The 13,621-nt window shown below is 38.4% G+C and overlaps 2 protein-coding genes across 5 annotated transcripts; one reads left to right on the top strand and one right to left on the bottom strand.

Annotated features, from left to right (window-relative positions):
- Nucleotides 1-212: 212 nt before the first annotated feature.
- On the bottom strand, nt 213-1,923 carry LOC116179711 (putative inorganic phosphate cotransporter). The gene is made up of 6 exons (XM_031499530.1): nt 1,725-1,923; nt 1,439-1,681; nt 1,106-1,394; nt 766-1,056; nt 484-722; nt 213-432 (listed from the first exon to the last, which is right to left on the bottom strand). The coding sequence occupies exons 1-6, from the start codon at nt 1,890-1,892 to the stop codon at nt 322-324; spliced, it is 1,341 nt and encodes a 446-aa protein (XP_031355390.1). The 5' UTR covers nt 1,893-1,923; the 3' UTR covers nt 213-321.
- A 1,132-nt stretch (nt 1,924-3,055) lies between these two features.
- On the top strand, nt 3,056-13,516 carry LOC116179136 (solute carrier family 46 member 3). Of its 4 annotated transcripts, XM_031498853.1 has the most exons (7): nt 6,164-6,275; nt 6,329-6,401; nt 11,760-11,978; nt 12,067-12,430; nt 12,480-13,088; nt 13,138-13,294; nt 13,347-13,516. In XM_031498853.1, the coding sequence occupies exons 2-7, from the start codon at nt 6,384-6,386 to the stop codon at nt 13,459-13,461; spliced, it is 1,482 nt and encodes a 493-aa protein (XP_031354713.1). In that variant the 5' UTR covers nt 6,164-6,275; nt 6,329-6,383; the 3' UTR covers nt 13,462-13,516. The 4 variants fall into 4 exon arrangements, with proteins under 4 accessions (XP_031354711.1, XP_031354712.1, XP_031354713.1 ...); XM_031498851.1 differs by lacking the exons at nt 6,164-6,275; nt 6,329-6,401 and adding an exon at nt 3,056-3,134; XM_031498852.1 differs by having other exon boundaries at nt 6,158-6,401.
- The last annotated feature ends 105 nt before the right edge of the window (nt 13,517-13,621 follow it).

Genomic DNA, 13,621 nt, shown 5'->3' with positions numbered 1-13,621 from the left:
TTCACGACCGCCATTCAAGACAAGATGCCAAACGTAACCTCCGTTCGCGCTTTCTAGATGGCGCAGGCAGCTTTTCCCCACCTATAAATTGCATGGTTGCCAATATTACTCTGAGACCTATTGTATGTTGCACTGCGAATGTATACAATTAGCACAGATTAACTTCTGTGCAATTAGTAATGCCATTGAAGGTGGTTTTTATTCATGGGCGATGCTCAAAATACTAGTAAAAGGTGTTTACAACTTTCTGGCTATCTTTTGTGATGCCACATTTGCTTACAGAGTGCTTTAACGGCCTTATACACGTACTTTCTTTGAAAGTTAGTCCCAGTCAGCTCTTTGTCGTGTAGATTTCCATACAGAAATCATTGTTGTCAACCCAGTTACACCAAACAGAGTTAAAGAGATTATTAGCCATTCTTGGCGGCTGTTCTATAAACAAGATGTTATTGCAACGTTCGAACCATAGACGTTTATATCTACAGTGCTTGCAATATAAGCTATAGCGTTAGGCACTGGAATGTAGCTTAATGTTCCAAATCCATTAACCAAAACAGTCGCGGCAGCGCCAAAATTATGTGTCAGATCGTATATGCTGGATCGAACGGCAAAGTACGACGGTCCCATTACTAAACCACTCAGTGCGATCAGAAAGCCGACCTTGTAACGGTCGCACTCCAAGTACCCCGCTAGCAGTAGGCAAACACACGGCGCCAAATTTCCTAAACGAGTATTGCTTTATGGTCTTATGGTACTGGCACTTACCAAAAATAAGTAAGCAGCGCCTAGTATTTAATGCCGAGTCATCCCGTGGCATACTTTTTTCTCCGGCAGATATGCTAATAAAAATGCTAATCATTGCGCATGCGTAGAAAACGGAGTTCATGATCCCATTCTCCAGAACATTAACTTTAATAACCTCTTTCAAGTACTTTGGTAAGCTAATGTTAACGAAGAAATAGACAAGCGAATGCCCAATCCATCCAGAGATAATGCCCAGAGTTTTCCAATCGCACAACATCTTCTTCCGAGAAACCTTTAATCTTGGCCTAGACTCTGAGAATTTGATTTGAATTTCAAGTCTTTCATGCTCCGAGCGTACTACCGGTTTGATTGACCAGTAACAGTTTTTCTTCCGGTGTAATTAGTGGATGATTTGCGGGGTTCGAGCGACACAATATCGCAAAAAGGAGAAACCAAAAAGTGGCCAGCCCTCCCCAGACATAGTATACAACCTCCCAACATGTAGTGGACGACATCAATATGCCCGTCCCAATATACGCGACGATATTTCCGATGTGCGGTCCTAAATACGCCAGCAGTGATGCCTTTCGGTGTTCCTGTTTGGGAATCCACTTGGAAAATATATGTGCAACACCAGCAAATAAAGGTCCCTGTAAATCAATTACAGTCACCACTCCACCATGGCAAACTCTACCTGGGCCATACCCACAATTAAGCGTATACCGCAGAACACATACCAATTGCTGTATATAATGACTTGTGGTATTATTGCAGTCATAGCAGCTGATGTCAGTACTCCCAGTGCCAGAATGTAGTGACCTTCAAACTTATCGAGCAAAATATGCCCAGTTGTATGACTCAGTACGTAGCCGATAAGGAAGGAAACTAGTATAGCGGCTTGATGACGTTGAGTCCACTCAAAACGGGGACCATTCGGCTGCGGTATAGAGCAGTAATACAGGTAGACAAATACGACTTACATTTATGTCAATAGATTTGGACGATGTACAGTCGCGTCCGCCCGAGGTTTCTTGTTTTACAACCATCTCAGTTAGGGCAAGGTGAACGCAACTTCTAAGGATGTAACTGTTTATAATACCGGTGAAGACCATCACGAGAAGAATGTTCCTCTGTTGAATTGAAAGCATACTCGTTAAACGTCTGCAGCAATTGAGTGACATGTTGTCGATTTTGATATGAAGTGTACATACTCGATTGTTTATGTATCGGATAGTAATGTTTGAGAGTTTTAGTTTGTAATTATATAAAAAGCACTAACAAAAGCGTCAAAACCCAAACTCGGATCGCCAACGTAGCAATACAAATCTCGCACCATAGACAAATGTGCTTTGTCTATGTCTCGCACTCAACAAGGACCTTTGTCTATGTCTCGCACTCAACAAGGACCGGATTCCCTACGTTATAAAAGACCAGGGTTGCACTCCCTCGTCCCCATCCCCAAGCTAATTTGTCAAAGTGTAAAATGAATCAAAATGCTGAAAGATGTCTTACAAATTTAGACAGAATGCATTTAAAGCCAAAGGTATGCCGGCGTGTTCCCCTAGAACTCATCGGACACAAGAACCGAACCGAAGAAAATTCCGAATCATTGTTCACAGAGGGGAAAATCTGGAGCAAGAGAGATAACTGTGGTAAATGCTAAACAAATATTTTTCATCACATCTACAGTATTCATATTTAACAATCCGATGAATGAATTTGAACACATTTGATAAGCCAAAGAATGGTCAGCTCAAATAGATTTCAAAGTAACTCCACTCCTTTCTCAATTGTGAAAATTAACATTTCGACGTCTCTTACATAAAGTACATGAAATACATTGTTATAATTAGCCGGGCCCCTCCAGTCCAGAAGGTATCTAAGGTCCTGGATACGGTAACATTAAACTAAAGTTGTATTTTGAGATGAATCGCTAGGTACTTTTATAACTTCGGCATTTATAATACCTCTTTACGGGCTAAACAGTTAATGACATTCACAAAGAGAATTGAAGTCTCTAGGTTTAGACACCGAATGAATATTAACTGGCCATCTGAAACAAATCAAGTACGGGGGAGAATTATTTTACTACTTGATCTGAACATTAAAATTCAGTACCTGTTTACAGAAATGCAAACCATTATATGGAAAATCCTTGGACGATATAGGTATAATGCAAACCTGTTGCATGGGGACAAACGCCTGTGTGCTACGTAAGTAGGTACAATTGAATGATTATTTGAAGTAGGTACTTTTTGTCTGATAAGTAATCTGAGTAACGTTCTATAGTACCGGGTGCTTCAGTCCGCAGTTATCTATGATGTAGTAGGATTCATTATGAATTCATGTTAAATTACAAATGCAATTTTAACGTTAATATTGTTGAAATGGTAAGTTTTTTGTTTTCTTGTTAAAAATGCCCCCATAACCTTATTAAAAAGTTATAGTTATCATAACGGTAACAATTTAGACAATGCACTATAATTTCCAATATGATTTTTTGTTTTATACATACCCTGTAGAGGGGGGACTGGTCACTAAACAACAGCATTTTTCCCGCAACCCTTGTGCTGCAATTTGGAGGGTAGAATCACAAGATTTTGAGTTCTATTTTTAGATGATAGCACGCAGGATTATATGGTTGTTGCACGTGGGCGAGTATTTCTTAAATACGGTCCTGGCGTTTTAAATTCGTTTGAAAACTTAAGGCGCTGGTTAGTCGTGGGATGCGGAGTGATTGCTTCAGGTTACAGAAAAAAGTTGTTTGTGTTGCAGTCGTCGTTATCGGGGCTGCTGTGTGGGATTTGCAGAAAAACGGGAAATTTCTCTAGGTTTAGTCGATTTATTGTCATCATGATCCTGATTAGTTGTGTGGGGTTAGTTCATTGGTTGAAAAAAAAATTGCGTCTAGGGGTGGTTGTCAATCTAAACTATAGTAGTTGGAGAGCACTCGGTGCGTCAAGCTACTTAAGCGGGTTTTTGTGGGTCAGATCGAAGTTTTATTAGCGGTAAAATATAATCTTGCGTGCAAAGAATTGCGACACAACGCTAATGCTTCAAACCCGAGCATTCTACGATGATTCCTGCAAGAGTTATACTTAAAAAACGGACCGGTCGACCGATCGATCGAATATCGAATTGAATAATATACTACTACTACTTTCTTTCAAAAATTCGCTAAAAAATAAAGTAAGAAGTTCATTGTTTTAGAACAGTCGGGCAATTCGCATTGAACTGTAAGCGAAGTGAAGTCAACAACCGGTAAATGATCGTGGGGTGTGTTTCATTTTGTGAAAAGAAAATTCGGGATTAGAAGTGAGATCTGTACATTAGTGCATGGTGGTTTTATATATTAGTGCGACATCTTAATAATCGAGAGAGACGTGTATTACTATCGAAGAAATTTCGTGCTAATACGACATACTAAAGTTTGGGTAACCTTCAATTTCAAGGGATAATTTGCGAATTAGAAATTATTACGATAAATACGAACGATAGTGGAGGTTTTAAACGCACGAAATTAAATTCTGTGATCCTAATAACTCTACAAAAATGGAATTATAAAATTTTGTGTTGTAATTTTTCGCACGTGTAAAGTGGTCGAATGAGGGCAAAAATGTTTAGGTTATGGTTATACCTTCTAAACGTACCTACGATGTGGACGGACTGCTATGAACCCTAACGCCCCTTTAGAAGCGAATTTTGCCACAGAATATAGAGCACTCTACATTCTGTCGTTTTGCTTTGCATGTGATGTACACCGGTTTGTTTTTTTATGCGTATGAAATACGCTTAATAATTTAGACTCCCCCTGTCTATGTGAATAGTTTAAAATTTGGATCATGTGAGCTTATAATTTTTTAACGATTTTATTTGTTTAAGCATAGAGACAAAGGCCCATTCCTCTGGAAAAATGTATTTAAAAATATCATTATATTGAGCTAGTTCGCAAAAATTGCAAAAAAGTAATATTTGTTTGTATCATTTGAAACTCAAAATTATTATGAGCAGGGCCGGCTCAAGGCAAAAGTTACGGATAAGCAAGCACTAGAATTTGCGCCTCTGCCCGCCTCGCTAAAGCCTGAATAATGGAAATTTTTGGCAAGCATGTTTTTAAAAATGATAGTTTTCGCCTTAAGGCGAGTACCTAACTTTACCGCATTTTCCACGAATGAATTCATCAGTACGTCCGGGCAGACGTCATACAACAGACTGTTCGTGTATACAAAGGAAAATAAGTTATGGCATAAATATTCTCATAAATAAGAAACTTAAGATTGCGTAGTCTGCGCATGCACACACCTGATGTTTAAAGTATGCGATATGTTTGCCCTTACTAGAAGAATCTCTGGTTCAAATTAAAAAAATATCTATAAATAAGAAAGTTGACGCATAGTTTGCGCATGCGCACGTCTGAATATACGATATGCTTGTCTTTACTAGAAGCATCACTGTGGTTTTAAATGTTAAAGAATTATCTCCATAAATAAGAAAAGTGACATCGATCAGTTTGCGCATGCGCATATTAATCGTAATGATTTTCTTGGCCAGGATGGCAAAGCTATTAGCTACCGAATGCAAAAAGAACGAACTACATATCTTGAAAACTGTAGAAGTAGTTAAGACCTCGGACGGACAGACGGACGGAGAAAGTGGCCATAATAGCACTTTCCAACATGAGTTGGAAAATGCGCTAAATGTCATGCAGATATTTCAGGGGGTGGTCTGGTAGCACTAGTCAAAATAAGAAAAAAATGCAAATATGTGCGTGGTCTAAAGGACGCCATTTTTGTTATACAGGGTGGCAAAGTTTCAATTTTGTTCTGGGATAATTGTTTCAAATTTGATAGATCAATTTATGATTATTATATCACTACTACAATAAAGTATTAAAATATTTGGTCGGAATATATAGGGTGTTGCATTTTCTTTGTCACCCGATATAACGAAAACGGCGGCTTTTAGGCCATGCATATATTTGAATTTTTTCTTATTTTGACGAGTATCACCCCCTGAAATATCTGAATCAAATTAATTAACACCCTGTATAGAGCCCATCAGCCAATGTTCCGCTAGTTCCAATTCAGCGGAATTGAACATTAGGTTACCTATTTGTAGGTTTATGTGTTTTTGAAAAGCAAAGTTGTACAAAAATGCTACAGAGTTTTCCGAAGGCATAACGCATCTGCTATTTATGAATATCTTCCCGTGTATGGACTTTTACGTCTGTGGTCGATCAGTCATTAAACATGAGAAATTTTTGCGCCCCTTCTTGATAAGCGACGGGTTACACCGCTTACGCCTAAAGCCGGCCCTGAATATGAGCGGACATTTTGATTGCATTCACAAGCTACGGACAAGTATGCCCCCTCCGACTCTCACAACAATGAACAATGAATGCGTCCAGATTCGCTTTGCTCCTAACTTCAGTAAGAATTTTCCAAACTTTCCGATTTTTTACAAATAAAATCATTAAAATGCCGTTGTTAACTAAATTAGTGCGCCTTCCTTACTCGCACTTTGTACCGCAGGTTATAAAGAGAAAGAAATGCGAGGGAAAAGTAATAATGCGGTTTACTTTTAGGTTAGGTACAAGGACAAACAATTTGATTGTTCGGTGATAATGAGCTTTCGTAACAATGCCACATGATTGTTGGGTAAGTTTTGAATATTTATTTAAATTGCCGGGGGTGCCGAATTATTTGTGGTATGTATATTACCCAAGAGTAGCATGGTGTAGTTAGTAATTTATCTTCTTTCTTATTGGTGCATGAAACATTTGAATATGAAAATTAACCAATCAAAATACAATACAGATTCTTAATTGTTTTAAAGCTATAATAGTTTAAATTTACCTTTGGGGATGCTGTAGCTGTTAAGGGCAAGTGCATCTCTGCACTAGCCTTGCAAGGGTAGCATTGCTCTACACGTCGAAGTGTAACTCTCGTATGAGCAATTAAAAAACTGGTTTAATAGCGCACACTTCTGCTTTAATTTGCGATATCGCAGAATGTCTCGAAACTGACAGACCGTAGTATAATACATACTCTAAGAACTGCTGTACTCTTCAATGACCTTAGAACTTCGCTGCCGTAGAAAGTTCCCGACGAATTTTCCAAGTCTAATCACGCACATTCAAGGATTCCTAATTAAGTTATACAGGGTGGCCACAATCTTACCCTACCTATACTCTACTTAACTTAAACAGCTAGTAATTGGTGCATTACAATGTAAACTAATTGGAACTGACCGCCCTTTTTTTCTCTACTTCGAAGTGTCGAACGTTCTTATATCTGTTGGAAATAGTGCATTTGATTTACCTAGTCATCATAGATCAGTTTAGTGTTGGGGAGCATTGTGTTCTCCTAGACTCTAGGCGCATTAAACAGGATGCAAACTGGCTTGGATTGTTACTACCTGCGTAGTGTGTATAGTTGCTCATATAGCATGGTCAAATATTATTTGCTAAGTAACGGGCGATCAAAAATGAGCTGCTGTCGAGTCGCCTTTATTTCCCATGTAAACAAAAATTCCAAAGTTAACTCGACAGCAACTAATTTTTGATCACATAGTATAATTTTGGTAAGAATTTTTGTTAGTTGGCTATGAGTAGGTACTATGATTCATCGTCATGGCTGTGAAAAAAAATCAATCTGGCACTAAATCATTGTCACTTTTTTTAGCACTTTACCACCATTGTACATAAAATGTACCTATGTAGGATTTTACGTAGAATCTAACAATGAAATTTAAAATGAGCAAGTTTGTTTGAACTTCCACTAAGACTGGAAGTGAAAATATTGTAAGTATAATATAATTACTTGATTTATTGATATAAATTTAATTATTAATGTTCACAGGAACTAACATTATCAGCAATAAACAAAATTTACAAAGATTTCTAAATTGACTGATTTATAAAAATTCATTATTTATCACTTTGACATCTATGTTAAGACTGAGACTAAACAATCCTATTCGATTCTTTTTATTAATTCCCTTTGAAATTAATTCGTAACAATTTCATGTAGATTACATGCAAGATACCAACTTCACCATAGTCAATATAAACTAATTTCTTTGTATTCAATCAAATCTATATGCAGTGTGGCCAAAAATTTTATTTTTATTTTATTTTGCCTTTATTTTTTAATTAATTATTTATTTTTTATTTTTTTAAATAAAATATGCAGTGCGCCCAAAAATAACGCTTTAAATAAAAAAAATACAGTTCCTTAAAGCGAACCTTTCAATAGTCCTACAGGGCAGCGCACAGGTACAGTCAGTGGTGGATTTAAATTTTTGGCGCCCCTAGGCACACCGAAAGATAGGCGCCCCAAAATAATCTTTAAATTGCCATAAATTTTAAGATGGTAATAAAAACCAAATTATAACTTGAAATTTTTAAAACTAATATGAAAAGAAATACAGTACACACTAAGTTTTCACACACGTCAAAACTTGCATTGTAGATTACCGTTCTTACAGTTACAGTTTGTTTAAACTATCTTCCAATTCCAATTTATTTCATAATTTTATTTAAAGATTTTTGTTTGTAACTTGTTAGGGGACTTATTTTAAAACTTAATATGTTACCTAAAATAAATATACTTAGTGCAAGAAATGCCGCCTTCTAAAACTGCCGCCCCTAGGCACGTGCCTAGTGTGCCTATATGTAAATCCGCCACTGGGTACAGTCCCCGTTTCACACCGCTGTACTCATAAATTGATAGTAGGTACCGACTTGTTCTCCCCACTTGCTTATTATTGGAAAATGTTTTTTTACAGTTAATCTGTAATTATTTTCAAATTATAAAGAATGCAATACATCTATCTATACTAAGAACAAAACTTTAATAGGGGAACGAAACGTTACATAGTGTAACGTAAATGTAATTACGTGATTATTTATTCACAATTAATTATTAATAAAATTATAATATTCGTTAAATAGATTGATTGATAACACACGTAGATTTATAACAAACGAGCGCAAAATCACTACCCGTAACTTCGGCATCGATACTGGAACAACTATTCTTCAATTTGCTTATGCTCAAGCAAAGAGTGCGTCGCATTGCTTATAACCGGTGACTTTCTTTATCGATTTGATGGCGCCTTATACTCGCTATTACAGGTCACAAAAAATTACATCGATGAAAAGGTCCAGTGCAGCTTCCGATGAGAGTTGTACAGGGATATTTATAATGATGGGCCCAGTTTAATTAAGTGGCATTTAATAATGTATTTGAAAATGTTTAAACGCATTAATTATAAAGTCAAATGTGTCCTTTCTGTTACTGAGTGTACGGTACCAGCGGCACGGTTCCGCAGGTCGGCCCGAGTTGTTTGCAGAGCCACCTCCCTAACATAATCCCAACAGACGAAGTCACAGGGGAACCTTTCTTGGTATCCACAGGGTGTTGCAGAATAAGTGGGATTGCATTTTGTGATTTTTTCACTAGCGTGTGGCGTGTTATTTCCTTAGAACATGAAGGGGGGGGGGGGTTAGGGGGTTGTGGTTCAGAGTGACAAAATCAGACCGGCCACAGTTTAAATCCTTAGCATGTTAGATGTTAAGATATGCTTTAAGACTGGATTTATGTGTGGCGCCAATCGCACTGGACACACTTTAAGCCCTAGGTGATTTGGCGTGTTAATAAATGTGTTTTATAATCATATTTATCATTCGTTGCATAGGCACACTGGCCACATTTTAATTCTTGGTAGGCGGTCTCTCGTCATGTGTTTTTTTACATGAAATTACGTTTCCGATTATCATTTTGGCTATATGACGTCGTTGCAGTGTGTTTGTATTATGATCACAAAGGGCAATCCGTCTTTTTGTACTCGAAGAAATTGTAAAACAGCTGTAAACATGTTCAAACATGCCAAAATTTTTAGGTTAGATTGTACATTTGTATTCGTACTAAAATTAGTTTCTGCGCAATCATCTTTCAGTTTTGGAACGATTTCTACACTGGCAAAAGCCTGACTTCCCAGAAACGGCCAAACGCGAAGAGATTCCGTTAAAATCCTTCCTCTTCTATTTAACTCTTCATTCTCTTGATCATGTCCGTTTCCACGTCTTTATTCTATTGTTAATGTACTCTTACCTAAAGCGCGCACCTGCGACAACATTTGTTTTACATAGATATGAAGCAAAACGATAATAATTCTTCAATATAATATTGTACTGTAGTAAAGAATCTGATATTGAGGACATCATAGTAACCACTGCAGTCTCAGGCACCCCTGATAACTTGGTCACCATCAGGGAAAGCGCAGTCGTCAGGGGGTGAGATAGTCCATTAAATAGGGACAAAAAAGAAGATAAGTCTTTGGAGGTGGTTTCGACGTTCCGTAAGAGCTAAGCGCAAAAACAATGGCAACCAGGATTGAGCGGGTAATTTTTTGTATACCCGATGTACTAGTGAGAAAGGTGGAAACGCGTAGAACCAGTTTACGGCGAAGGCAACTCTGGGTCGCAAGACCTTGAGACATAATTCTCTGGAGATCCAAACGCTTTAACCAATTTAACAATTTGCCCGTCACGCTTTCTCTTTCAATAGTCCGTTTTGCCTAGGACGTAAGTCCTTCCGCAACACTTGATCCTTCCACACAGGGAGGAAAGTTACCAGCGGGAACTATGACTCGTGTCAACTTAATCGTGTGCACCACTACGATAGGAAGAATTTCACGTTAGTTCTCTGGTTCAATAACTTAACGTTATCGCTCGGTAGGGTCAAAGAGAGTCATAGTTACTCCTGCCTGAAAGGCGGCGGGATTCTGTCGCGCGTAAGGGTAGGCGTGAGGGCCGAGAGCGGCTACGGCTGCGAAGGCGCGCGCGATGAGATTCCTTAGGCTTCCCCAAAAGAAAAAAAGGTGGCTGCAAGGGAAAGGTTAAAGATAATCGTACCTTATCACGAGTCCAAGGATGATTAAAAATCTAAAATTGGAGGAACAGAACGCAGAAGTTTGCACGTGGAGCACAACAAGTACAATGACCGAGACAACCGCCAGCCGGCTGAAGCGGGTGGGTGGAAGGGGCAGAGTGTATATTCTTGCCTTTAAAATGTTGTGCGAGGAAATGAGACAGTATGTTCTACCTATTAGGCAATTATATGTATAGTTGGATTGTCGCCGAAATTTAATTACATTGGTTCCGTCATTTTGAATAAGCCCAACCTCCATTTAATGGTGATGTTTTCTCGTGTATCTAATCACTATCTATGAAAAACGATTTAATTGTTAGGTATACGTAATTAAATAAACTTATTTGATTCCATTTATCTCTTATACGTTAAAAATGACCTCTAACTTGTTTTCCCAAGATATTGTTTACCTAAATTTTAATGGTACAGTAATGTGACGATCAACCAATTAGCAAAGACTGTTCTAGAATATGTGTCGGTATTGCAAGGTAAGTGTGAAACTTAAAAAAAATTGATTACAGATTCAGGGTCTTACGTTTTGTACCTTTAGTATAATTGCAACTTTTGTTTATTTTAACAAGATGTAACTTACATTCTTGATGTGTTCGGGTTTATGATCCAGTAAGTGTAAGCGATTCGTTCAGATTTTCCCTCCGAGGTAGCGCGTCGCGTATGAAGTCGCGAAATGGCACGACGATCATGATTAATTTGGACAAAAGATGGCGGGCATAAAGCATTTAGCCATATTGTTTTTATACAGCCACTGTAGTGTTGGGCAAAGTTAGGATTTGAAATTTAAGGTGTTTGTAACGGTTAAAAAAATTGCCACCTGTTTTTATGAACCCAGTAAATTTTGAGTCGCTTGTAATTTGGGCAAGCAGAGTTTAAACAAAAAGATTAAAAAATGTTCGTGAAGATAAAGCTTACAATTTAGGAGTTGCCATTGTTACTAACACAGGATGGCGATACTACAATGAGAAATGCACAATATAGACTTCCATTGCGTTGAACACCTTCAAACAGTGTTCGACTTTTCTTTAGTTTGTGAGTAAATCTATTAAATGTCTCATTTCTTTGCAGATTCATTTAAAAAATGGGATAGTCAGTTTCATAAACTTTATCAAACTGATAACGGTGGAACCATCAATGGTGCTATACATGATGGCATTCATGACGACTTCCATTGTTGAGCAGGCATTCTTCGTTGATAAGGCTTGCAGGGTGAACCACAATTTCACTCAAGCCATCTGTGATGATATATCCAATCCGATAAATGCCGACGCAAATAAACATGTGCAGGTAGGTCCATTTGTATCGAAATCTACAGTAGCTAATTATACTACCCGCAACATAAAAAAATATTTGCCTTACTCTTTCAGTCTTTCAGCTTACAGTGTCCGAATTTCATCAATGGAACGACATCGCGGGCCACGGCGGTCAAATAATACTGGCCTTCTTTATGGGCGCCTGGTCCGACAAGCGTGGCAGAAAAATTCCGTTACTACTAGGTTTAATCGGCAAATGTTACTACTCAGTAATGATCGTTGTAAATAGTGTATATTACACTTGGCCCGTCGAATATGTTATTTACACAGCGACACTGCCCATGACAATTACCGGCGCGGATGTGGCAATTTTCGCGGCTGCTTTCGCGTACATTTCAGATATTAGTTCTTCGAATAGCAGAACTTTGCGTGTCACTATATTGGAAGTGTGCTACTTGGCAACTATGCCGACTGGAATCGCTCTAGGTGAGGATGCTTGTGCCGAATTTCGTTAATTGATCGGTCAGTGTTGTAGGCAAGTTTTTGTTTAGCGACGTAACCAATAGGTCGTATACTATAATGTTTATTATCAATGCAAGTTTGCTTGTGGCAGCTATAATCTATACTGGCTTAAGGCTGAAGATGCGCACGAATGACAAACAAAGGCCAATATCCGACGCGAACAACGTTGTTACGGATTTCTTCGATTATAAGCACGTGGTGGACACGTTTAAAACAATTTTCAAACGACGCCAATTTACGCAAAGAGCATTCCTGCTGTTGCTCATACTAGCAATGGCGACGTACACGTTTCAAAGGGACGAGAGGCAGATGAGTTACTTGTATTTACAATGGGTGTTCAATTGGAATTTCGACCAAGTCAGTACGTTTCGCACCTTTCAATCTGCAATTCAAGACGTGATGTTGCTGGTCGCCATTCCGCTGATGAGCAAGTTGTTGGGCTGGAGAGATACGATTATCGCATTGATCGGGGCGCTTGCGCATATTGCAGCTAGAATATTTTACGCGTCGGCCAACGTCGGTTGGATGTTTTACTTGGGCGGTGTGTTCGCATCTTTGGGCCCTGTAGTTGCGCCAATTATTAGATCCATGGTATCGAAATTAGTCGCTGTGGCAGAAAGAGGTAAGTCTTATTGTTGCGCGCTAACACTTTTAAGGCACGGGTGTTTCAGGCAAAGTGTTTTCCATGCTGGCAGTTGCAGACAATGCGATACCAATAGTGTCGGCAACTGTTTACAATCAGGTTTATAAAAAAACGCTGCACAATCATCCCGAGGCAATTTTTTATGTTACTATTGCGTCTCAAGTCGTTGTACTGTGCAGTTTTCTGTAAGTATCTACAGTTACTATCTACGGTTGGTAAAATGGGTCTTGGTTTTAGTTTTATTCATTGTACTGCTTCTTCGGAATCGTTAAGTCATCGGGAAATAGAAGAAAGTGTCGATGACGCTGACCATTTAACTGATCCAACAGCAAACAAGGAAGAAATTAATTGATTAAAATGTTCTCAAGTAGAATTTGTTAAGTTTTACACTAAACATGTAGTAAGTGTTGGTGTCTTTATTTTTCAGGAGGCGGAGTTTCAGTCAAGGCTGCGTTTTTAACCCCTCCTACTTTGCAGTACAGTACGCACAGTCGTACGTCTGAATCGGTCTT

Source organism: Photinus pyralis, unplaced genomic scaffold, assembly GCF_008802855.1.
Source record: "Photinus pyralis isolate 1611_PpyrPB1 unplaced genomic scaffold, Ppyr1.3 Ppyr1.4_LG8, whole genome shotgun sequence".
Taxonomy (NCBI): Eukaryota; Metazoa; Arthropoda; class Insecta; order Coleoptera; family Lampyridae; genus Photinus; species Photinus pyralis.
The sequence above is the reverse complement of the archived record's forward strand: the minus strand, read 5'-3'. Positions and strand labels throughout refer to the sequence as shown.

Bases quoted from the DNA above. Each gene is read 5' to 3' on its own strand.
- LOC116179711 (XM_031499530.1), bottom strand. From the start codon at position 1,892: ATGCTTTCAATTCAACAGAGGAACATTCTTCTCGTGATGGTCTTCACC. The intron at 1,682-1,724 runs GTAAGTCGTATT...TCTATACCGCAG, and splicing joins CCAAATCTATTGACATAAAT to CCGAATGGTCCCCGTTTTGA. The intron at 1,057-1,105 runs GTAGTACGCTCG...TCAAATTCTCAG, and splicing joins GTTACTGGTCAATCAAACCG to AGTCTAGGCCAAGATTAAAG.
- LOC116179136 (XM_031498851.1), top strand. From the start codon at position 3,090: ATGTTAAATTACAAATGCAATTTTAACGTTAATATTGTTGAAATG. The intron at 12,431-12,479 runs GTGAGGATGCTT...TCAGTGTTGTAG, and splicing joins GCCGACTGGAATCGCTCTAG to GCAAGTTTTTGTTTAGCGAC. The intron at 13,295-13,346 runs GTAAGTATCTAC...TCTTGGTTTTAG, and splicing joins GTTGTACTGTGCAGTTTTCT to TTTTATTCATTGTACTGCTT.